This window comes from Erpetoichthys calabaricus, chromosome 18 (assembly GCF_900747795.2).
Source record: "Erpetoichthys calabaricus chromosome 18, fErpCal1.3, whole genome shotgun sequence".
NCBI lineage: Eukaryota > Metazoa > Chordata > Cladistia > Polypteriformes > Polypteridae > Erpetoichthys > Erpetoichthys calabaricus.
Window position 1 is genome coordinate 78066201 of NC_041411.2, and position 24758 is coordinate 78090958.

Genomic DNA, 24758 nt, shown 5'->3' on the forward strand with positions numbered 1-24758 from the left:
TCACCTCAGATACCTACGCCTCTACCAACTAAGACTTAACATAATGTAATAGCGCAAGATATCATGAAATATTCAAAAGGTTAACAACAGCTCAGCACAATCAGTTAATCGAGCACACCATTAGTAAAATGCCTGCCAAATTAGCTAAACAAACAAGCTTGATGGACTGAACGGTCTCTTATCATTTGCCAAATTTCTTATATTCTTATTAATTTTGCTTTATTGTAAAACTAATTTGAAATTGTTTGATTGGGTCAAAGTATATTGTTTAAGAGCGCCTAGTGTAGGTGATTGTCATATTCCCACAGGCAAATGGAAGTTACACGGTAAGCGGGCACCTGCTTTGGTGATTGGCACAGGTGTAGCTCAACTGTTTGGTCTTCTTATGCCAAGCCGGTAAGTCTCTTTGCTTGAATCAGCCGTCCACATGCATGTAAAGCTGTGCACGTGGGGCACTATAAAGCAGCTATACAGTGATCCCTCGCTATATCGCGCTTTGCCTTTTGCGGCTTCACTCCATCGCGGATTTTATATGTAAGCATATTTAAATATCGCGGATTTTTTGCTGGTTCGCGGATTTCTGCGGACAATGGGTCTTTTAATTTCTGGTACATGCTTCCTCAGTTGGTTTGCCCAGTTGATTTCATACAAGGGACACTATTGGCAGATGGCTGAGAAGCTACCCAGCTTACTTTTCTCTCTCTCTTGCGCTGACTATCTGTGCTCCTGACGTATGGGGATTGAGCAGGGGGGCTGTTCGCACACCTAGACGATACGGACGCTCGTCTAAAAATGCTGAAAGATTATCATCACGTTGCTATCTTTTGTGCAGCTGCTTCCTGAAGCGACATGCTGCACGGTGCTTCGCATACTTAAAAGCTCGAAGGGCACGTATTGATTTTTGCTTGAAAAACAAACTCTGTCTCTCTCTCTCTCTCTCTCTCCCTGCTCCTGACGGAGGGGGTGTGAGCTGCCGCCTTCAACAGCTTTGTGCCGCGGTGCTTCGCATACTTAAAAGCCAAACAGCACCATTGATTTGTTTGCTAGAGATTGTTTTCTCTATCTATGTGACATTCTGTGCTCCTGACACGCACTCCTTTGAAGAGGAAGATATGTTTGCATTCTTTTAATTGTGGGACAGAACTGTCATCTCTGTCTTGTCATGGAGCACAGTTTAAACTTTTGAAAAAGAGACAAATGTTTGTTTGCAGTGTTTGAATAACGTTCCTGTCTCTCTACAACCTCCTGTGTTTCTGCGCAAATCTGTGACCCAAGCATGACAATATAAAAATAACCATATAAACATATGGTTTCTACTTCGCGGATTTTCTTATTTCGCGGGTGGCTCTGGAACCCAACCCCCGCGATGGAGGAGGGATTACTGTATATTAATGTACAGATACATTTTCAAGGTAATATAATGGCACTTTTTTTGAAAGTACCATCTTCTTTTGCCATCATCAAAACAAGACAGTATAATTTATGCAGTAGTTAGTAAGACAAGGTTAAGGAAAGCTGACCTGGTGTTCGTTTTCCTCTGAATAAAAAAAGAGCTTGTTTTCTGTGCAGAAATGGGTGTTTTTAAATCATCTTGGATGAATGACTCCTTCTTTAACACTTATCTATGGTTAAGACCATGGACTTCAAAGTGTTAGTTTGCTTATTTATTCACTGCTGCTGGCTCACTGTGTAATTGTGAGCAAGTCACTTAGCTTGCTATAACTGAGCATTTGTGCTACTGCTTACAACACAAATCACTACAGAAAGGCATTGCGGAAATTAAAGGTAGTTTTCCTGTTTGTTGTTAACATTTATTCAGTATTGAATAAAATGCTCTTCAGCAGACTAGGCAGGCATAATCTCTATTATCTCAATAACTTTGGGACCCAAACTTTCGATGATGCATTCCTATTAAACTAATTGTAAACCTGCCTTTTTATTTTCTTTTTAATTAACAACAGGCAAAGAAAAACACTATGCCTAAGCTAGCTATGGCGTGGAAAGACAAGCAGTACTAATTTACAGTACAGACAGTATTGTATTGAAATTGAGTTGTATTTGTGTTTCAGAAGTCAGGACAATCTTGCTATTCTTCAAAAGTACAACCAAGGCAGCATTTAGAACTTGACGTTTAAGTCAAGAGAACCATTTCACCGTTTTTTTTTATTTTGTAATTTGTTACAATGTGTTTTGTACACAATGTGTCTCTTATTCCACTCATCTATCCACGCATTGTCATTAAGCTTACTTTTCCTGGCAACAGTCACAAAAGCAGCATGTGGAGGAGGGCAGACATGACATTATTCAATGATTAATAAAACAAAACCCAAATACTTCTGCAATTCATCACTGAAGCTGAATGAAGAACATGAAATTTAGTTGAGAAGAAACTGTACAGATCAAAAATTCTTTTACATTTTTCTCAACAATCAAGACGAGTGCAGAAATAAATGAATAAGCCTCATCCTTCCTGATAAAGGCTCAGCATTTAACACAAAGTTTTCTCTACTGACAGGTTACCTGTAAATGCACTGCCTTTAAAAAGTATTCAGGCCACTTCTCTTTTTCAAATTTGGTTATGTTGCAGCTTGTTGCTAAAATTGTTTAAATTCACTTTTTCCCCCCAGATATCGAGCAACACTCAATACCCCAGAGTGACAAAGTGAAAACAGGATTTAAGGAATTTTTGAAAATGTGTTAAAAAATTTTAAAAAACTTAAGTATCACATTAACATAAGCATTCAGACCTTTTGCTATGAAACTTGAAATATGGCTGGAGGGTCAAGCCCATTCTATTCTGTTCTTTATTGAAAAGTTTCTGGCTAAGCAGCTGAGAACCTATCTGAAGATGGGGAAAAACTTCCAGAAGGAAAAACACCACTTCAACACTCCACTAAACTGGATATTATGGCAGAGTGGCCAGACGACACATGAAAGCCAACTTGAAGTTTGCATTCTTGGACTATGAGAAACAAGATTCTCTGGTGTGATGAAACCAAGATTAAACTGTTTGGCCTCAGTTCTAAGCATCATGTCTGCAGGAAACTAGGCACCTTTCATCATCTACGCAATTCCATTTCAATGGTGAGGCATGGTGGTGGCAGCATTATGTTATGGGGTTGGGGACTGGGAGACTAGTCAGGGTTAAGGGCAAATACTGTATGTATGGAGCTCTCTTTACAAACACTGGCAAAAGAAAGTAGCACAAAGATGATTTTTCTTCCATATTAGTGAAATTTAAATATGTATAATAGCAGAAATTCTAAAAGATGAACACTAACATTAAAGCTGTTGCTATTTGAAGATTAGTTTCTGTTCTTGACCTAGATAGATAGATAGATAGAGTGCATCCGGAAAGTAGTCCCAGCGCATCACTTTTTGCACATTTTGTTATGTTACAGCCTTATTCCAAAATGGATTAAATTAATTTTTTCCTCAGAATTCTTCACACAACACCCCATAATGACAACATGAAAAAAGTTTACTTGAGGTTTTTGCAAATTTATTAAAAATAAGAAAACTGAGAAATCCCATGTACATAAGTATTCACAGCCTTTGCTCAATACTTTGTCGATGCCCCTTTGGCAGCAATTCCAGCCTCAAGTCTTTTTGAATATGATGCCACAAGCTTGGCACACCTATCCTTGGCCAGTTTCGCCCATTCCTCTTTACAGCACCTCTCAAGCTCCATCAGGTTGGATGGGAAGCGTCGGTGCACAGCCATTTTAAGATCTCTCCAGAGATGTTCAATCAGATTCAAGTCTGGGCTCTGGCTGGGCCACTCAAGGACATTCTCAGAGTTGTCCTGAAGCCACTCCTTTGATATCTTGGCTGTGTGCTTAGGGTCGTTGTCCTGCTGAAAGATGAACCGTCGCCCCAGTCTGAGATCAAGAGTGCTCTGGAGCAGGTTTTCATCCAGGATGTCTCTGTACATTGCTGCAGTCATCTTTCCCTTTATCCTGACTAGTCTCGCAGTCCCTGCCACTGAAAAACATCCACCATGCTTCACTGTAGGGATGGTATTGCCCTGGTGATGAGCGGTGCCTGGTTTCCTCCAAACGTGACGCCTGGCATTCACACCAAAGAGTTCAATCTTTGTCTCATCAGACCAGAGAATTTTGTTTCTCATGGTCTGAGAGTCCTTCAGGTGCCTTTTGGCAAACTCCAGGTGGGCTGCCATGTGCCTTTTACTAAGGAGTGGCTTCCGTCTGGTCACTCTACCATACAGGCCTGATTGGTGGATTGCTGCAGAGATGGTTGTCCTTTTGGAAGGTTCTCCTCTCTCCACAGAGGACCTCTGGAGCTCTGACAGTGTGACTATCGTGTTCTTGGTCACCTCCCTGACTAAGGCCCTTCTCCCCCGATCGATCAGTTTAGATGGCCGGCCAGCTCTAGGAAGAGTCCTGGTGGTTTTGAACTTCTTCCACTTACAGATGATGGAGATCACTGTGCTTATTGGGACCTTCAAAGCAGCAGAAATTTTTCTGTAACCTTCCCCAGATTTGTGCCTCGAGTCAATCCTGTCTCGGAGGTCTACAGACAATTCCTTTGACTTCATGCTTGGTTTGTGCTCTGACATGAACTATCAACTGTGGGACCTTATATAGACAGGTGTGTGCCTTTCCAAATCATGTCCAGTCAACTGAATTTACCACAGGTGGACTCCAATGAAGCTGCAGAAACATCTCAAGGATGATCAGGGGAAACAGGAAGCACCTGAGCTTAATTTGGAGCTTCATGGCAAAGGCAATGAATACTTATGTACATGGGATTTCTCTTTTTTTTTATTTTTAATAAATTTGCAAAAACCTCAAATAAACTTTTTTCTTGTTGTCATTATGGGGTGTTGTGTGTAGAATTCTGAGGGAAAAAATTAATTTAATCCATTTTGGAATAAGGCTGTAACATAACAAAATGTGCAAAAAGTGATGCACTGGGAATACTTTCCGGATGCACTGTAGATAGATAGTAACCTAGGATGGCATTGTGGTGTGACTCTATAAAAAAGCACTTGGCGTAGTCGGCAGAATTTATGCTATAGACAGGTGGTGTTGCCGATAGATAGATAGATAGATAGAAATTTGTCCCCAAGGGTGAAATTTTACCTTTTACAGAAGCTCAATAAATAAATAAATAGTATAATAATAAACAAGAACCTTGGTTAAAGATAAAAAGAGCAGTCACAGTGAGGCATTCAATAAGTCATATTGCCAGTTCATATTAAGGAGCCCTAGTAGCGTTTCTTGACACACCTTTGCTGAATAATTCACTGGCTGAACGTATTCAATGATAAGTGTCTCACAGAAAGAGTGTGCAGCATTGTTCATAATGGCCATCAGTTTTGCCTTCATTCTCTCCTCTACTACCTCCAGTGAGTCGAAAGTGCGTCCAATACCTGATTCTGCCTTTTTGGATTCGGTGGGTCTATCTTGAAATGATGAAATAAGCCATGCACACTACTGTATAGAAAGTCACACTTGCCATCTGAAGGGTTGCAGAACACGTAAAGGATGTCACTACCCACATTAAAGGAACAAAGTCTCCTTAAAAAACATCTACCCTTTCTTCTGTAGTTTCTTTGTGTTATGAGACCAGTCAAGCTTATCACTGATGTGGACCCCCAGTTACTTGTAGCAGTGCATCACCTCCACATCCACTCTCTTAATAGTGACTGGACAGAACACTTTCGTGAGGCAAAAGTCAATAAGCAGTTCCTTGGTTTGTCTGATAAATTTGAAAAATATGTAAAACATAAAAAAGTGCTATAAATATTGCATAGCAATTAACCTTAACTAGAAAAAAATATGTAGAGATTCACTTGTACCAAGCATTCAAAGATCCCAGAATGTAAGACTGACACTAACCTTGACAACAGACAACCACATGTCTTTGTGAGCTGAGAAGCCATGTAGCATTAGGATTGATGGCTGGTTCCCTTGCTTACCCCGAAAAGAATAAGAGAAGCGGTACTTTCCATGTTCTGCATGCTTTACCTGCATACCAAGAGCTCTTCGCCAGTACCTATACAAAGGCATAAAAAATAATTAAATTCTTAAATAAGGCAGTATCTTAAAATATTCTTCTTTGCTTCACTTTCAACCAAAGGCTAAACTACTGCTCTAACTGGATTGCAACAGTCCAAACATACCAAGGACAACTTCAGTTATCTACAGTTTTTCAATAACATTGGCCAATCTATATGATTTAGAGTTTTAAATTTAATTTGACGTCATACAACGTACAGTATCTTTTGATAACCACTTAATACACAGAGCAAAACATCTTATTTACTCTTTAAATCAGAAATTCAGTTTAAGTTTTACATTTTCAGCACAAATTTTGAAAATCTTTTATTTTTCAAAGCAGTGCTAATTTTTTTCTGTGATACTACAAACTGATCGAGTTCATGCCAAAGCCAGATTGCTTTTGTGATGTGTTCTAATTTAATAATACTATTCTTGCATGTCTGGTTTATAGTAAAAAGCTTGGTGTGTTTGTCATTAGTTTAAGTGACCTAGAACGCATGCTGCTTTATCTCACCATGTACTTCAAATTTTCCTCAGACACTGAAGTGAATTGAGGGTTTGTAGACAGTGAAGTTTTAATTCTGAATCCAAAATGAATGTAACCGTATGGCACGTAAAATACAGTTTACCGAATTAACTACTTAAATTCTACTGCAGGGATAGTCAATGATTTTCTTTGAGTAGAATATCTGGATAAGTGTTAAAAACAGTGCATAGACAGTGCCATTGGGTGGGAGATAATGACCAAACAAAGTATATTTGATTTGTAGCTTTTCACTTTAAATGTGAGTTTAAAAATACAGTGTAGTACTTACTGCCATCCCTACCAGAAGACCATGAGGTCTCCTCAGTATAAGGTAAAGCATTATGCGACCTATCAAGGGAGGACTGGAGATCAAGCGCTCCAGTGTCACCCCTTCAGCACCTCTATGCTATCTTTCAGCTTTTATTTATTTATTTCCATGTACAGAATGACACAATTGGAATGGTTTCAAAACAGTAATTTACTTTGGTAAAGTGACAATGGAAAAAAGTGTCAAATCCCTAACATTCAAACATTAAAGTGTACATTATCATTAGAAGGGCCCCAATTGTAAATACCATATATATTCGCATTTAAGTTCTCCCGTGGATAAGTCGGGGGTCGATTTTACCGTATAAATTCTGGTATTTTATAATGTCGGTCGTATAAGTTGAATGCGGAACAATCACACTATTGGTCCAAGAGATTATGATATGCTAACGGCCACCTGAGAGAGTAACCACTGATCACACAGCCTTTTTATTTCTATGTATTGTGCCTACATAACCACAAAGTAATACCTGAACTATTCCGAAGAGACGTTTGCACTGTTTTGTGTTTTTTGTATCTCACACCCTTATACACCTTTATCGTAAGAGCATCCCTTATCTACGATGGAGCGTTCGATCAGAAGAAAATATGAAGCTGGTTTTAAATTAAAAGTCGTTGAAGTAGCGAAAGAAACTGGTAACTACGCTGCTGCAACAAAGTTTGATGTGTCTGAGAAACTGATACGAGATTGGAGGAGGCAAGAAGATGTAGAAAAAATAAAAAAATTAAGTGTCATATTTTTGAACAGGTGTATAAGTTGGGGTCTGATATTATGATCGAATTTTCGGGTTTCAAGACCGCGAGTATATACGGTAACACTAAACCTGTTGTAAGAGCCAATCTTAGAAGGATAAAGCTTTAAGCTAAACAATTTTCTTCCATATTTATAGATTATAGTATAGCCTTTCACCCATGTAAGTTAATATGAGACAGAACTTTCTTGCTATATCTGTAACACAGTGTGTTAATGGAGTCAGCGTGTGTTTGGAATTCATCTCATTGCTAGCATGGCCTGATTTGCAGTTTGTGAATGGGACAGGCGTACAGTTTTCTGACCATTTAGAAATGGTTCAACTCTATAAGCAAACTTAAAGAAACGAAACAATTAAGCTATAAAAAAACGTTTTTTAAACAAGAACTTTTCTTTACTTTGTAATATCTATTTTTTCTCCATTTTTGTGTGAACTGTTTTATTAAAGCTTTTAAAAAACTAAGATATTTAGTCTATGGAATCGTTTCAACGTGTCACACTATTGCTTGAATCTCATGAAGCAAACTAAAGCTGCAGGTAATTTTGAGTAAACGCAGCTACACCTGTGTTGGACATTCATGTCAACTGTAAGAGCCACTCATAGAAAGTTAAAGTTTTGAGTTAAACATATTAATATTAATATCATATCATATTAATGTTTGCTTTTTTTGAATAGAATATAATTTCTTCCATAGTCATAGACAATGGTATAGTCTTTTCCCCTTATTAGTAAGAGATAGAACCTTCTTGCTATAACTGAGAAACAGTGTGATAATAAGCTCTAGTTGTTGTTTAGAACAGGTCCCAGTAAAGAGGGACTTGATAAACCCATTTTAAGTTTAGAAATGGGATAAGCATAGTTTTCTGACCGTTTTGAAATGGTTCAGAAATCATAAGTGTTTGGTAACGATTTTAGATGTAACAAGATTAAGCTTAGAACTAAATTTTTCTTATTATTTTTTCCTTTTTTTTGCTATTTTAATTTTCTTTTTTGTGTGAACTGTTTTACTTTGAAACTTAACTAAACTTTACAAAAACGAAACAAAAGATATTTTGTCTGTGGAATCATTTCTGCGCGTCAGGCTTTTGTTGAATCCCATTTTTTTTGAGTTAGAGCTGCAGAATTTTGGAAACTTTGGGAAAACGCAGCTACATCAACAACTTGTGCTTTTCTCATTGACGAGCTACCAAAAAAACAAAAACTCTTCAGGTTATCAAATGCTGGATTTTCTTTGTTTCCTTTTATTGTGAAATGTGTGACAGGTATTGACATCGGGCAAGCAATGACAGTCTGCTCCAGACCAAGTAGATAATTAATTTATTTTTACCTTCACTAAGACACAACACAACACAGAGACGTTATTCTCTTTAGTTCCATCTGTCAAACACTTAATAATTCTTTGCATTTATATAGTGCTTTTCTCACTACTCAAAGTGCTCAGCAATTGCAGGTTAAGGGCCGTGCTCAAGGGTCCAACAGAGCAGAGTCCTTATTGGCATTTACGGGATTCGAACCGGCAACCTTCTGATTGCCAGTGCAGATCCCTAGCCTCAGAGCCACCACTCCACCAAATACTTGAAATACTGGACTAAATAATGAAAGGTTTCATTTTTGGGTTAGGTGTTGGCCAGAAGTACAGTTAAAGTTTCAACATGTTTTCATTTCTGGCAATAGACACTTTGACATTTTTTAAAACATTAGAAGTTATTTCTATTTTTTAAGTGGCATGTTAAAGCATGCATCAGCTGGAAAACTGTAAAACAGATGTTCAAAATGAAAAACTGCTGTGATAATGTCTGATACGTTGTAAACATTTCAGTTGGATTTGTTAGGTTGCACACAAAACAGAATAAAAATAAAAAACAAATGTTGTATCTTTTAAGTATTTTACAAAGTATGCCTGGATGACCAGGAAAAAGACTAATTATAAAATAGAGTTTCGAATCACAAACTAAATAGTTTAATGCAAACAGAATTGTTCAAGTTTCTCTAGGAAAAAGTTTTTTGCCAAAACCCCCAGGTCGCTAGAGGGAGTCCTCCCTGCAGCATAGAGGTGCCCTCGAATTCCCGCAGGGCATTATGGACAATGGAGTTCGGCTGCTCAGCCCTGCTGGATGCAATGGGGGCCGCCAGGGAACACTGCAGGGAGGCACAACTGTTTTTATTATAGCCCGGAAGTACTACCTCGTCACAGGTACAGAAGAAATGAAGTACTTCCAGGCTGAAGAAAAAGAAAAGTTCATCTGACCCGGAAGTGAAGGACAGGAGCACTTCTGGGTCAAGGACTATAAAAAGATCTGTGGGAAACCCAGCAGGCTGAGCCGGAGTTGGGAGGAAGTGCGACAGAGCTGCTGGGTGAAGTGGAGGATTTGATTATTGTTTATTGATTATTATTGAGTATTTGGTGTATCATGGAGGTGGGGGTGCTTTGTGCACATTATTATTATAACAAATTTAATATTGGGACCTTTACCTGGTGTTTGGACGTGTTGTCTGTGGGTTTGGAGGTGTGACAGCGCCCCCTACTGTCACACCAAGGTCCCCCTCATATTGGACGCTCTACACTTCACCAGTTAGAAGCAACTGGGGAGAGGAACTGTAATTTCACCATGGATGCTGGAAATGGTGTGGCCTTTATAAGATGTGCAAACTGCGCCTTTACACATATACTATGATAATTTACTGTTACTGAACATCTCCAATTCTAGGGGAAAAATAATCCAACAAGACTCCTAACCTTCAACAGTAGATAAATACTATACCTTTACCATTAGGTGTTTGTCTCTAAGTTCTTCCATTTTGTTCAGATGTTATTAATGTTATTTGAACCCACAGACGTCCCTTGAAGTTAGTCCTTTTGGATATAAAAACCTAATGATAGCACGATAGCAAATCTCACAAGGTAGATCTACTGTAGCTGATGAACATTACCTCATTATATGTCTAAGGCAGCATAGTGTTTGATAATATAAAACTAACAATAGGATCATAACAGACATTACCAGTTATAGAAATTGATGAGAGCAGACGGCCATAGAAAGAAGCAGGCAATGAATGCCAAGATTGGAACAGCTAACATCCCACTGGCAACAGCAATCATGCTAAACATGTCCAAATCCATGTTGCAAAGGAGCTGTCTCTGTAACAGACAAGAAAATGTGACTTCTACAGTATTTGACTAGAGCAGCAGAAAAAGCAAAATAACTGTTATCACAAAAAAGTGTAGGTTTTAGAAAAGGTCAACAGCAATTTCTAATATTCAAAAGAAATTATTTTAACTGTTTATTGCATTTTATCAATAATTAATAGCACTCAATGTTCAGAAGTGCAATGAACAATATAAAAAATGAATGAAGCAATTTACTTGAAGAACATAGAAAAGGCACTGAAATTCACTTCATGTTAGTATGGTGTAAGATGATGGCAAGAAGCTGGAGCATATCCAAGCTGCTGTAACACCAAACCATATAGGTCATTAAAGACTTACTCACTAAAATTTATATCAGGACAACACCGAACCTAGCATGGACATCTATAAGATAAGATAAAAACTAGAAGACCTAGAGAAAACATAGAAATGAGGAGAATGTGATAATTCCAGATAGTGTGAGCAACTAGGATCAGCCCAGGTCACTTCCACGCTAATGAATCCCCTTTCCGATTGTTTGGGGCATCTGGAAATAAAGATTGTCTAGAGAAGAAAAGGTGAGCGGCGCTATCATCAGTCCTGTGTCAGGCCAACAGTAAAGCATCCGGAGACCATTCATGTCAGGTGGGGTTGCTTCTCAGCCAAGGCAGTGCAGAGCTCACTCACAATTTTGCCTAAGAAGACAGCCATGAATAAAGAATGGGACCACAACATCCTTCGAGAGCAACTTTCTTCCAACCATCCAAGAACAGTTTGGTGACCCACAATGCCTTTTCCAGCATGATGGAGCACCGAGCCATAAGGCAAAAGTCTGAACTAAGTGGCTCGGGGAACAAAACATCAAAATTTGGGGTCCGCGGCCAGGAAACCCCTCAGAACTTAATCCCATTGAGAACTTGTGGTCAATCCTCAAGAGGCAGATGGACAAAAAAACAAAAAAAAAACAAATTCTGGCAAACTCCAAGCACTGATTCTGCAAGAATGGGTTGCCATCAGTCAGGATTGGGCCCAGAAGTTGATGGACAGACAGCCTGCCAGGGTGATTTGCAGAGGTCTTGAAAAAGAAAGAAGGGCCAACACTGCAAATATGGACTCTTTGCATAAAATTAAATGTAACTGTCAATAAAAGCCTTTGAAACTTATGAACTGCTTGTAATTCTACTTCAGTACACCATAAAAACACCTGACAGAAAGATCTAAAAACACTAAAGCAGCAAACTTTATGAAAACCAACACTTGGGTCATTCTCTAAACTTTTGGCCACGACTGTGTGTGCCGAGTCTCTTCCTCCAGGCAGTACAGCAAAGTAAATCTTAAGTCAACAGTGTAACACACAAAGTGGGCAAGGAGAGGAGACTAAAAACTGTCACAAAACTCAAAGTTAACACTAGAATTACCACAGCCTACGAAAAAACTTGTATATATAGTTTATGCCTACATCTTGTCATTTACTACTAAAATATGAAAAACGTTTCTCTTTTAAAAATGTGTTTACACAGATTACTGTAGAAACGGAACACATATGAAATGCGTGTGTTCCAAATAACGATCTATTATTTCCACTCTAAAACTCCACTTCACTCCCAGATAATCAATCAAGGCATGAGCTGGGAGAAGTTCGTGCACATTCTAAGTCAGTGGGGGGATGGAATAGCCGGCTGCTTGCAACTTGTCTTGATCGGCACATTTAGAGGACAAAAGATGCCGAGGGAGTAGTGCGAACGGATTTAAGGTGGGCTGGATCTACAGGTTTTTTCGTAGACTCTGGTAATTCTAGTGTTCAAAGAATGAGAATGGCAGTGTGGAATATAATAGAGAATAACCAGATGTTCAATTTGAATGTAAAAACCAAGACTGAAAGAAATCTAAAATACACTGATAAAAAGCTTTGGTCCATTAAAACTGAAAATGCATCACCAACACTTATATTTATAGAAACTTTTCATAAATACAGTGGAACCTCGGTTCACGAATGTCTCGGTACACGTACAACTCGGTTTACGACCAAAAAGTTTGCCAAACTTTTGCCTCGGTTCACGACCACACACTCGGTATACGAACAAGCCAGATTCCCTTTCGGTTTGTACATGTTCAGTCTCTCCCTGTGCATTTCCTGTGCAGCGAGCAAGACAGAGAGCGAGAGAGCGTGACACACACACACACACACACACAGAGGCAGCATGAGAGACAGAGGCACACACAGGAGCACGTGCGAGAGAGGCGCACGCACACACACAGGAGCGCTCTAGAGAGACACACACATAGGCGCTCCAGGCTCGCAAAAGAGAGACGCATGCACGCGCGCACACACACACACACACACGAGAGAGAGGCGCGCACACACACAGGAGCATGCTAGAGAGACACACACACAGGAGAGAGAGAGAGAGAGCGAGCGAGGGAGGCATAAGGTAGAGAAGGCTTGTTTTTGTTTTCAGTTCTATTTACAGTGATTGGTTCATAGCCTGCATTGTTGCAATGTTACTTTTCTTGGTGGTTTATTAAATTACGGATTTTTCAAATGTTCATTTTTTCTCCTGTGCTTAAAACTCATTAAAAAAAGTGTTTTTAGCGAGCGGTTCCTAGCGCTATAGCGCAAACTCTTGCAGTGTTTGTTTTCTCTGTTGTTCAAGGTTTTCTCAGTGTTATTCAATGTTTTTACATTTAGTTTACTATTACGCTGTGCATTCTATGGTATTATTAACTATATTTGTGCTTAAAAACTAAAAAATATATATATTTACATACAGTTTGTACGGTCTGGAACGGATTAATTGTATTTACATACAATCCTATGGGAGAAATTGCTTCGGTTCACGACCAGAGTTTTGGAACTAATTATGGTCGTGAACCGAGGTTTCACTGTACCATGTAGCTGAAAGTGCTTACATCCAAAAGTGTTGTCCACAAAAGCTGCAAAAGTAAAATATCAACGAGCTAGCTGGAGAGCTGGTGCCATTTTTCCATCGATTACTTAAAACTTGTACCCAATAATCACTGTTTATGCTCCATTTCATGAATTCATATTAAGTAGGCAACTAAACCAGACAGATTCATACATGTTTTTGGCCACTATAAATATTTTATTTCTTCATAGCTTGTTTTCCATCAGCCAATGTTTTGGATGCTTTTTCTATAGTGGCATGCTACTAAATAGTCTTTTGTAAACTTCAGAAACCAAATGAATGTAGTGAATGTTCAAGATATGCACATTTCTGAAAGAAATTAAGTAGTTGATCAAGAAAACAAATATTTACATTTTACTTGAATTGCTCATTTTTGTATTTAAGTTTTTTTTTTAAACAAAGAAAATAGTATTTTTCTTATAAACAGGCACCTGTCCCCCATGGTCTTGAACTAAAGTACACAAGTTCCCTAATTTGGTATCTTAGCCTACATTCACTTTACAGCATTTCAGAAAGTTGAAGGAAGTTTCATTTAACATTGAAGAATGAACAAAAGCCAAGGCTTTCTCATAGCAGTAAATTTACATTTGTTGCAGGATGTTGTGCATCTTTTATACACTCCTCCTCCATGAAAGTTTTGGTAAAGATCATTTTTATGTTCACACCAAATGTAACAATGATTTCTCATATATTTTTTATGTATACAACTTCACAGTCCCTGCTAGTGGGTATTTATCAATAATTGTGAATCAAAGACTCAATTATGTCACACTTTTAGACATCCAAAATGGATAATTCATAATATTGTTTTTAAAAACAAACATTGCATAGTTCAGACCTTTACAATAACTATCATATTTCAGTTCATGTATAAAATGAATACGACTAGCACCAAGGTCAGAGTCAATGCAGCTCTACAGTTTTGATCTTGCCGGTGCAGCATGCTAGAGTCAGCACACTCACACCAGCAGGGGGGCTTAAGTGGCTCATTTCACAAATATTTCCCTAAAGATTTCCCTGGCTTAAAGGAGCCTCAGGCTTGCCATACTTTCGAACAAAGCACTTATTCACCTTCATTTCTCTTCCATTAAATTGACTAAAAATTCTGTTAGGTTCAGGTCCATGATGCTTATGATAATTGTTCAATAAAAGAAAAATTCCTCTACTTAAATGGGAAGAGTACAAGATTAATCAGCTACAAAGCAAATTAAGCAATGCCCCCGCACTGATTCAGAGTTCTGGACTAGAAATCTGGCATGGTCACTGTATGGAATTTGAATTGGTTACTGTCTTTGAATTTAAAATAGGGCTTATGGTTTACAAAGCCTTAAATAATCTCACTCCATCCTATACTTCGGCACGCACCTCACCTTACACTCCAAATCGTAACCTTAGATCTCCAAATGAAGGTCTGCTTATAATTTCCAGAGCTAAAGTTAAAAGAAGTGGTGAGACGGCCTTCTGTTGTTATGCACCTAAAAGCTGGAATAGCTTACCGATAGAAATTCGCCAGACTAATGCAGTGGAGCACTTTAAAAAAACTGCTAAAACACTATTATTTTAATAGGGCTTTCTTATAGCTTCATTTTAGTGTAACCCTGATATTCTGTATATCATTTTTATCATGGCTCCTGTGGCAGGCGGCCGGGACGCCCCTTCGACATATGTTCCGGGGGAGCAACCATGGGCTCCTCAGTACCTGCCCCTGGATGCTTGGTGGCAGCCTTCCTGGCTGACGATGGTACCTCAGTTTCCCGTAGGTCTCCATGGGAGATGGAGTTCTCTGGGGTGGCCGCCATGGGGTGCTGCATGGGTCCCGGAACCGGCCTAGACATCTCTACCGCCCAGCCCGGAAGTGCAATCAGAAAAAAGGTGATCCGGGTGGGCTATAAAAAGGGCCAGCAACCACCACTAAGGAGCCAGAGTCGGGAGGTGGAGGACGAAGCAAGATGGGAGGAGTGGTGGTGCCAAACAGGAGTGTTGTAGTTACTGTAGTTTTAGGGCTGTGTTGTGGCTGGGGGGTTCACGGGGAAGACGTGCCCTCCAGCTGAAGAAAAATAAAGTCTTTGTGTCTTTTTACACGTGCCTCAGTGTGAATCTGTGTCGGGTCGGACGCTATACAGCGTCTAATTCACATTCCACAGTCCGTACTTACCCCTACTTTCTCTGCTGTTCTTTTTTTGTTTTTTCTCTGGTGACGATCTGCGCCTCCACCACCACCTGATCAGGGCACCATGCAGTCCCTACATTGACAGATTGAAGGCCAGATGTCCACATGACCATCATCATCGTCTAACTCTTCCATGTGAAGCCTGAAAACCATGAGGACTGATTGAGATCATTTATGTTAGGTAGAATGCTCAGGGGGGGCTGGGTGGTCTCGTGGCCTTGGAACCCCTGCAGATTTTGGTTTTTTTTTTTTTCTTTATCCCTCTGGAGTTTTTTTTTTGTTTTGTTTTTTCTATCCTCCATGGTCATTGGACCTTGCTTTACACTTTTTTACTTAGTATTGCCTAATTTTATTTTTATATTTTTCTTTCTTCATCTTGTAAAGCACTTTGAGCTATACCATTTGTATGAAAACGTGCTATAGAAGTAAATGTTGTTGTTGTTATCAGAATTTGAAATAGTCTCTCTACATTTGTGATGGTCTTCTCTGAGAACTCCAGTTTCCTCCCACATCCAAAAGACTCACATGCTGGGAGAAGTGGAGAGTTTAAATTAGCCCAAGTTAAAAGTTTATGATACGAGTGACTGACGGAACTGCACGGGTTTGAGGTATGACTTGCACCTAAGGCTACCGTGACAGGCCCTGGTTCCTTACAACCTGTAATGACGAAAAGGGATTCAGAAAATGGAAGATTAAAAGATTATTTTTATTCAATACTATGGGGCTTTTCCCCCTGCTTGCTTCGCTCACCCACCAATAGCCCCCTCGCCCCCCAGGGGGCGTGCATCTCTGCCGTTATGGTGAGGGGGGTGGCTGTACGCATGCTAAGGAGATGCGGACGGATCAGCTGCTGGCTTTCTGCTGCTGCCAAGCTGTGTGTTCTGCTTGTCACGCGGCGTGTTGCTCATTTAAATGCCTGTACAGCAGCTGTCCTTCTCTCTCACGTGACATTAAAGTGTCTGTCGCAGGACTCTCGTGGGACGTCAAAGTGTCTTCTGAGAAGATCATGTATCCTCCCATGATTTTTTTTATTATAAGAGAGAGATACGGCACTACAAATATGATTACAAAAGAAAAAGAGAAATAAAATGACATTAATAAATACTATGACTTTAAGCTTTTTTTCCCCTTTTTAATTCTGTGTGCAACAGAGCCAGATCACTAACTACAACAAACTGTACAAAACTGCTCGGGTCTTTTAAGTGCCCCTTACTCATTTTAACCAGTGACCTGATTGGCTCACAGCCTAGTGACTGACCAAAGTCTCTCCGAGTACAGATTTTATATATGATAGTATTGCACAAGACAATAAAATTAAATAAATATTAGCTTTGCTTTTTCCTATATTTGAAACCTTTAGAACAAGAACATAAAGTGACATGATGCAATAAAGCAAATCAGTGGTTTTGTCCTTCTAAGTGTAAAGTCAAATTGAGGAGGCACAATGGCAGTACAATTACAAATCTGTAATACAGTATTACACTGAAAAATAAATATGAAAAAACAAACCGGAAACAAAACACAGCTCAACCGTATTCATATATCATCCACACACAAAAGTTAGTACAAATAAAAACATGCTAAACAATGCATTATTAAGGGCTATTTAAGAGGCCTACCTTTTTCTGTGTCAAGTCTTATAAATAGCAGCTAGCTTTAACAGACGAGTTGTAGATCAATAAATGTGGCTGCCCCAGCTGAGCTGCTGTATAAGCAGTTTTTGTAGGACACGTCCTAATCATGTAGCAACTGAAAGAAAAACATGTATACAGCCATTTGTGTATGAAGTAGGTAATAATGAATTACCTTCACAAACAGAACAACAAGGAAACTACTGCAAAGTTGTTAACCCCAATATAGAATAAAACCCTTAAACTATGTAGCAATACTGCACATGACAAGGAAATGAGGAAATCACATGACAGGAAAAGATAATCAGCTTGGAAATATTATCCATCCATCCATTTTCCAACCCGCTGAATCCGAACACAGGGTCACGGGGGTCTGCTGGAGCCAATCCCAGCCAACACAGGGCACAAGGCAGGAAACAATCCCGGGCAGGGTGCCAACCCACCGCAGTGGAAATATTATTTGCAGACAAAACAAACAGCCTGGTTACTACTTTTCATCCACTCCTCTCCTGGGTTCAGTCTGTGCTTATCCACTACAGAGTCAATGATCATAGACGCCTGTCCATTCTGTATCAGGGTTAAAGTAGAAAATGAACATGGAGGGGATGAAAAATGCATCACACAACATGTTCATGCATACCCACACACCTTTATCCACAATATAAGACTCTAGTCAATACAGGTGCATACGTGGGAGGAAACATTAGAATCCACAGAATGAAGCCCTTAGGTGCAGTACATACAGTAAGCACCACGGAGAAGGAATTTTAGGCGCACCTCAAGTCAGGGCCCAAGCACTTTAGCACCCACTGAATCACCACAACTGACCTCAACCAACTAAAGCTTATAAATAAGGAGGTGAGGTTTTTCATGACATCTGTTATTTGTCCAAATTTTATTAAACCATTAACTTTAACCACAAATTTTAAAAATCAATAAACAAACAAGTATCGCTAGGTAAGCGGAGGTAAGGTACACTCCAACACGTGGCAGAGCGACTTGAACGGAGGCGAGCATGTGAGTGAGGAGGGCCCCGCCGCCTCTGTCTCGGATTAGCGCAAATAAATCACTCCTGCGAGCGAACTATGATACTTTGGGTGATGAGAGAAGTCGCAAAAAAAACCAACCGGAATGTTCAAGCAAATTATAGAAAAAAACCCGATTTAAATCAGTTAAGTAGTTCTCTCATGAAAAGCGGACAGAAATACAGACAGATGTTGGATTTTATATCTATCTATCTATCTATCTAATCATCCAACCAACCGATATGAACAGGTCCTACCACATCCGGACATCTGAAGGCCAAGTATACCGTAGGAACCGTCGACATCTCTTTGCCACCAAAGAAAACCCGAACACGTTTCGAGACATGGACTATCCTTGTGAGGTGCAGGACGACTCTGGCCAAATCAAACCTTCATCACCAACCATGAAGCAGACACCTCAGCCACAAAATGTACCAAATGACTGTCCATCATTATACCACACAAGATCCAGACGTGCTGTCAAGCCTAGAAATATCATGAATTTATAAATGTAAAGGATGTATGGTGATACATTTGTTGTTTGAAATTCATACTATTCTAAAACGTGTACTTTAAGTTGTAATGTATTTAGTTAATATATTACTTTATAATAATAGCACATTTGGACGAAAATATGTTGGTGTTTATTGATAACTGATGCTCTTGCATTACCAATGTTGCCTGTACAGAAGACTTAGTTAAAAAACACATTTTATGTATTTTTGTTTGAGATGAGGGATATAACATCTGCGGGGTTGTCCGTTTTTTTAAATGCAGGTTTGAAGGAATTAACCGTATATTACGGGATGTATGTGTATTATGGTTTGGAATAAGGAAGTAAACGGGACATGCAATAAGCCATCCCATTATTGTGAGTCTTTTTATAGAATAAAAGCAGAATATATAACATAGATGACACCGAGTTGCCATGCTATTAGTTAACAGTTCGATTCCTACTTATAAATAAGCCAAAACGTTCATTATACACATCGTACAAATAAAGTAATGCAGTTAAAAATGACTGGTTCTGATTGTCTTTATTTTGAATTTAGGACAAAGTCGCCTCACACCCATATTGTCGACACACACGATTGCACAGAATAGTCCGAAGTTCTCGCTGCACCTTTAAGGTTAAACACATGTAAATTGTCTTTGTTAAACCCACTACATCAGTTCAACACAAACGATGCAATTATTAAAGACTGCGAATCAATAACTATGACCTCTAAACATTCTGCCAATTTGATTTTACTAACCGTCAAGCCATCGATGACCCTGTCAGTCTGTCCCGTGATTGCGATGCTCTGTCACAAAAGCTCACCTGTCCGCCCCCATCCTGACAACTCCGCCTCACACGTGCAGGCACGTCGACACGAACACCCCCAGTAACACCTAGAAGCAGTCACAATCATTAAACGTGACAGGACGCTTTACCTTCAATGACCGTAATGTCAGCAGAGTGCACGTTATCACCGCGGAATACGTAGCTCAACTCTTTCCATTTTCTAGATGACTCTGCTGTCTAACCCGACTGTCAGTGCGGTGCGCATGCGTAGCGCGTGTGCTCTCCTGCACGCCGTGCGCGCTCACGTTGCTGTAGCGCGCCCGGTTATTCCTGCTTGACCTGTGCAGGCGCCGTTAATGGGACGGCAGGCGAGCAAACCGAAGGAACTTCGAAACCTGTTATTTCTACAAGACTTCCGTGAGCTAACGGTGTTTGATGGTACAGAATAGAGTATCTATGAATAAATATTTGTTAAAGTTTACGGCATAAAAAACCTGTTTAATTACGACATTCAAATGGTAATTAGAGGTAATTAAGGATGATGCCAGTTTTCCGGGCTCGCTTGATCGTTCGAAAAGCCATATAAGCTTACAACCTGCACACATTTTCGACGGTGTGACTTTATTTTTGAGTTTCAGCTTGGGGCGAGGTTGTTGCTGTCTCGAACTCGTTTTCCTAAATGTTTCAGAGTTCTCAACAGGCCAAAAACACAAGTAATAGAAGTCAAAGTGAGCCGTTGTGTTTCATCCTACTGATCATCTTATTGAATTTTTCTCAGCAGTAGTTTGTTCGTCACAGAGCATAGACTGTAGCAGAGCAGCTAATGTATCTGATTTGTATAAATTTCCTATGATTTGATGCATTGAAGAAAAAAAAAAATCCTTTTCCATCTTATCTACGTAGCACAGCATACGAGTCCTGCCAGTAGCTTGCAAAACGTTGAGATGGTAGAGATAACACTAATCTTACATGCTGTTCGTGCTAACAGAACTGGCTAATTATTTACTCTGTGCTAGCCAACAAAATAAGAGGTAACTGGCTGTTCCTGAAATAATTAGCTAACGTGAAGCCATGATACTGTGGATTCAGTAAGTATTCTGACCCTTTTGCTTTCTGTATACTGTATTGTGTTGTTCAGTTAATTTTAAATTGATAAATTTGATATTTTTGCCCACCACTCAATAACCAATACTGACAAAGTGAAATCATGTTTTCAGAAAGATTATCACAGTTAGGAATAATTAAAAACTGAAATCTCTCATTCATATAAGTATGCCCACCCTTTGCTGAGGCACTCCAGAATTTGCTCAGGTTTGTTTCAGTTCTACTTGAGATGTGTCTATGAATTGACTGGAGTCCACCAGTGGCACATTGAATTGATTGCACATGCAGTGGTAGTGCTGCTGCTTTGCAGTAAGGAGACTGTGGAAGATTGTGGGTTCGCTTCCCGGTTCCTCCCTGTGTGGATAACGCTTTGAGTACTGAGAAAAGCGCTATATAAATGTGAAGAAAAAGAATTATTATTTAGAAAGGCACAAGTGTAGCTGTGTATATAAGGTCCCACGTTTCACACTGCATATCGGGACAAAAACCAAGTTATGAAGTCCAAATAATTCCTCTGTGATCAAACTGTGCTAAGGCAAGGATCGTAGCAAGGGGATAAAACCATTCCTAAAGCTCCAAGTGTTCCCGGGGCCATAGTGGTCTCGGTAATTATGACATGGAAGAAGTTTACAACCACCAGGACTCATCCTAAAGTTGTCAGTTTGCCCAGATTGAATGATCATCAAGGAAGGCCTTGGTCAGGGCATATGATTGTTCACTTGGACTCTGAGAGGAGGAGAATGATTCTGTTTTCATGAATCAAAAATTAAACTCTTTGTGCTGTCACTGGTCATTGCCTAATACTGAGCCAACTGTGAAGCATGTTGGTGGCAGCATCACATTATGAGGGTGCTTCTTCAGTGGCAGGGACAGAGGGACTAGTCAGAATTGAGGGAAGGAGGAATGCAGTAAAATAGGAAGATCTTTGAAGAAGACCTGCTCCATAGTCCATGCCATCTCAGGCTGGGCAATGTTTCACTTTTTAGCATCTTGACGGGGATCTGACATAAAGAATGGGATAAACTGCTCAAAGCTTGTGGAGCCTTGGCCAAGAATACTAAAACTAGAATTGCTACCTAAGGGACTTCCACAAAGTACTGAATTAAGGGCCTGAATACAATCTTTCTAGTTAGCCAATAAAAGGTGTCATTTTGCTTGGCTTTTCTCTACATTCATAATGGCTAACATGGTACAACACCCTAGTACTCCATTTAAAAGGAGATTTCAGTTTTTGATTTTTAATCAATTTGCAAACCTTTCTGAAAACATCTTTTCACTTTTTTATTATAGTTTGAGTGTACAATGATGGGCACATTTTTCAGATTTATCCAGTTAAAAATAAATCTACAACTGAATACTTTATGAATCCACTGTACACTTGTTTTACTTCAACACCAGTGATGTGATCCTCGTCAGCAGTGTTTTTTCCTTTAATAAGTTATACAGTTAGGTCCATAAATATTTGGACAGAGACAACTTTTTTCTAATTTTGGTTCTGTACATTACCACAATGAATTTTAAATGCATTTCACTTGTTGAAGACTAAACTTCAGACAGAAAGGCCCACAAACAAACAGCAACTGAAAGCCGCTGCTGTAAAGGCCTGGCAGAGCATTAAAAAGGAGGAAACCCAGCATCTGGTGATGTCCAGGAGTTCAAGACTTCACACTGTCATTGCCAACAAAGGGTTTTCAACCAAGTATTAGAAAGGAACATTTTATTTCCAGTTATTTAATTTGTCCAATTACTTTTGAGCCCCTGAAATGAAGGGATTGTGTTCACAAAATGCTTTAGTTGCCTCACATTTTTATACAATCGTTTTGTTCACCCCACTGAATTAAAGCTGAAAGTCTGCACTTCAACTGCATCGGAGTTGTTTCATTTAAAATTCATTGTGGTAATGTACAGAACCAAAATTAGAAAAAAGTTGTCTCTGTCCCAATATTTATGGACCTAACTGTAAATAGAAAACAGAGAAGTGGGTACAATTGGGTCATCAATCAACCTAGGATACATACCTAATCATAAAGTTAATTCCTCTAACACTGGCTTGGTCGGTATTCCAAGAGTGAAACATGAAAGAACTTTAAGCAACAAAAAAAATCTGGAATACATTTTCCGTAACAGATCTGGAAGGCCAGTACAGATGAACACAAAAACACCTCTTTAATTTGAGCTTTTTTTAATTTCTTTTTTTTTTTCTTTCAGTTACAGTAATTGATTGATGCGGTATAATATGGAGCTTGGCTCTTATCATGTAATGCTATTTTATTTGCTGTTTTTTTAGACTGGTCACTAATCATTACGCTTGTGTGTTTTCTTTTTTTCAGGTGCTCAGTGATGGTGATCTGCATCTGCTGTGAATGGATTTTCTTCTTCTTCTTTCTGCAAATCCCATTAGGGGTTGCCACAGCGGATCATCTTCTTCCATATCTCCCTGTCCTCATCATCTTGTTCTGTCACACCCATCACCTGCATGTCCTCTGTCTCCACATCCATAAACCTTCTCTTAGGCCTTCCTCTTTTCCTCTTGCTTGGCATCTCTATCTTTGACATCCTTCTCCCACTATACCCAGCGTATCTCCTCTACATATGTCCAAACCAACACAATCTCGCCTCTCTGCCTTTGGATAAACTTAACAATTTAAATTATTTGTATTGGAAATTACTACAATGCCATTTTGTTTTTCATACCCTTTTGTGGTCTGTTTACTATGAGACTTTGCATGGATGCTGAAGGCATGGTCACGGAAATGCCATCTGATGACATCATTAGCGCAATAAAATTTAAGCCAACATCATGCAGCAATTGTCGTTCAAGCTTGTGAATCTCTATCTGTTCTTTCAAAGCGTTTCAGTTTCGTATCAATCTAGTACGGAGAGTTGGGTCTAGCTGCCTTGGCGAATCTGTAAATGACGTCTCCTCGGGCAGTCATTTGAGCCTTTCTATGACATAAGAGTTTAATGAATGTAGGATTATTGGTGTTTTACCCTTTGATATAGTATTATCTATATAACAGTTTGTTTGTAAACTGGTTGTTTATGATACTTAATTTGTACTAGATAGATACTTAAAACTTTTCAGAAGCTTGAGAGAGAAATATATATTGTGAGATGATTGAACAGACACAGAAAGAGGTTTGGGGGCAGCCACCCATATACTTGAATCAGGCTGCCAAAAATGAAAGATTGGTTCCAAATGACAGGTCTCAACAGACTTCAGTCCAACAATACAACAACAATAATAGGCAAACATGGCGGTTTTAAAGCTTGGCTGGGGAAGTGATGTTTTCGGGCCCAGAACCGGAAGTGTCGTAATCGGGCCCGGAACGGGAAGTGACATCCTCACATCCAGTGGTTGGTCTGCCGATGAAAAAGAGGAAGGATTAGTGCATCCTGCCATCCCCTGGTCTGGCATGGAATTATCCTTTTGTGAGCCCTTCAGCTGCCTCCCATGTGCACATGTGTGACAACATTATACACACACACACACACATATATATATGAAAGAGAAGGTCTGTGATACGGTTTGCATATTTGCAGCTGGAGATCCACAAAGGGAGAAAATGAATCATGTATCATAAAGTAGTTTTTATACCTGACCTTTCAGCCACTACCAGGAGCCTTCATCACAGGATAATGCTTATACTTACAAGAATCAAAGGCAATATATAGCAAAAATAGGGGGGGGGTCTAAGTCAGTGTGTTCAGGAGGTGGGGGTATAGATCAGTGATCGTGAGTCCTTCCTTCTGGTGGCGTTGCAATGTTCATGTATACGTGTTGCGATTCTTTTTGATGTTTGTCCTATGTATACCGCTGGGTAGGAACTGCATGGAATGCTATAAACTGCGTTTCGT

At 39.5% G+C, this 24758-nt stretch overlaps 1 protein-coding gene across 4 annotated transcripts in view; it reads right to left on the reverse strand.

The window, feature by feature from the left end:
* abhd6a (abhydrolase domain containing 6, acylglycerol lipase a) overlaps window positions 1-20071 on the reverse strand; it is a 50585-nt gene extending 30514 nt beyond the window's left edge. The window contains exons 1-4 of one of the 4 annotated variants that reach the window (XM_028824294.2): window positions 19946-20071; window positions 17475-17604; window positions 10634-10770; window positions 5865-6021 (exon numbers count right to left, since the gene is read on the reverse strand). In XM_028824294.2, coding sequence (XP_028680127.1) covers window positions 5865-6021; window positions 10634-10752 — 276 coding nt within the window. In that variant the 5' untranslated portion in view covers window positions 10753-10770; window positions 17475-17604; window positions 19946-20071. The other 3 variants (XM_051921030.1, XM_028824293.2, XM_028824295.2) reach the window with 3 other exon arrangements.
* Between the last annotated feature and the right edge of the window lie 4687 nt (window positions 20072-24758).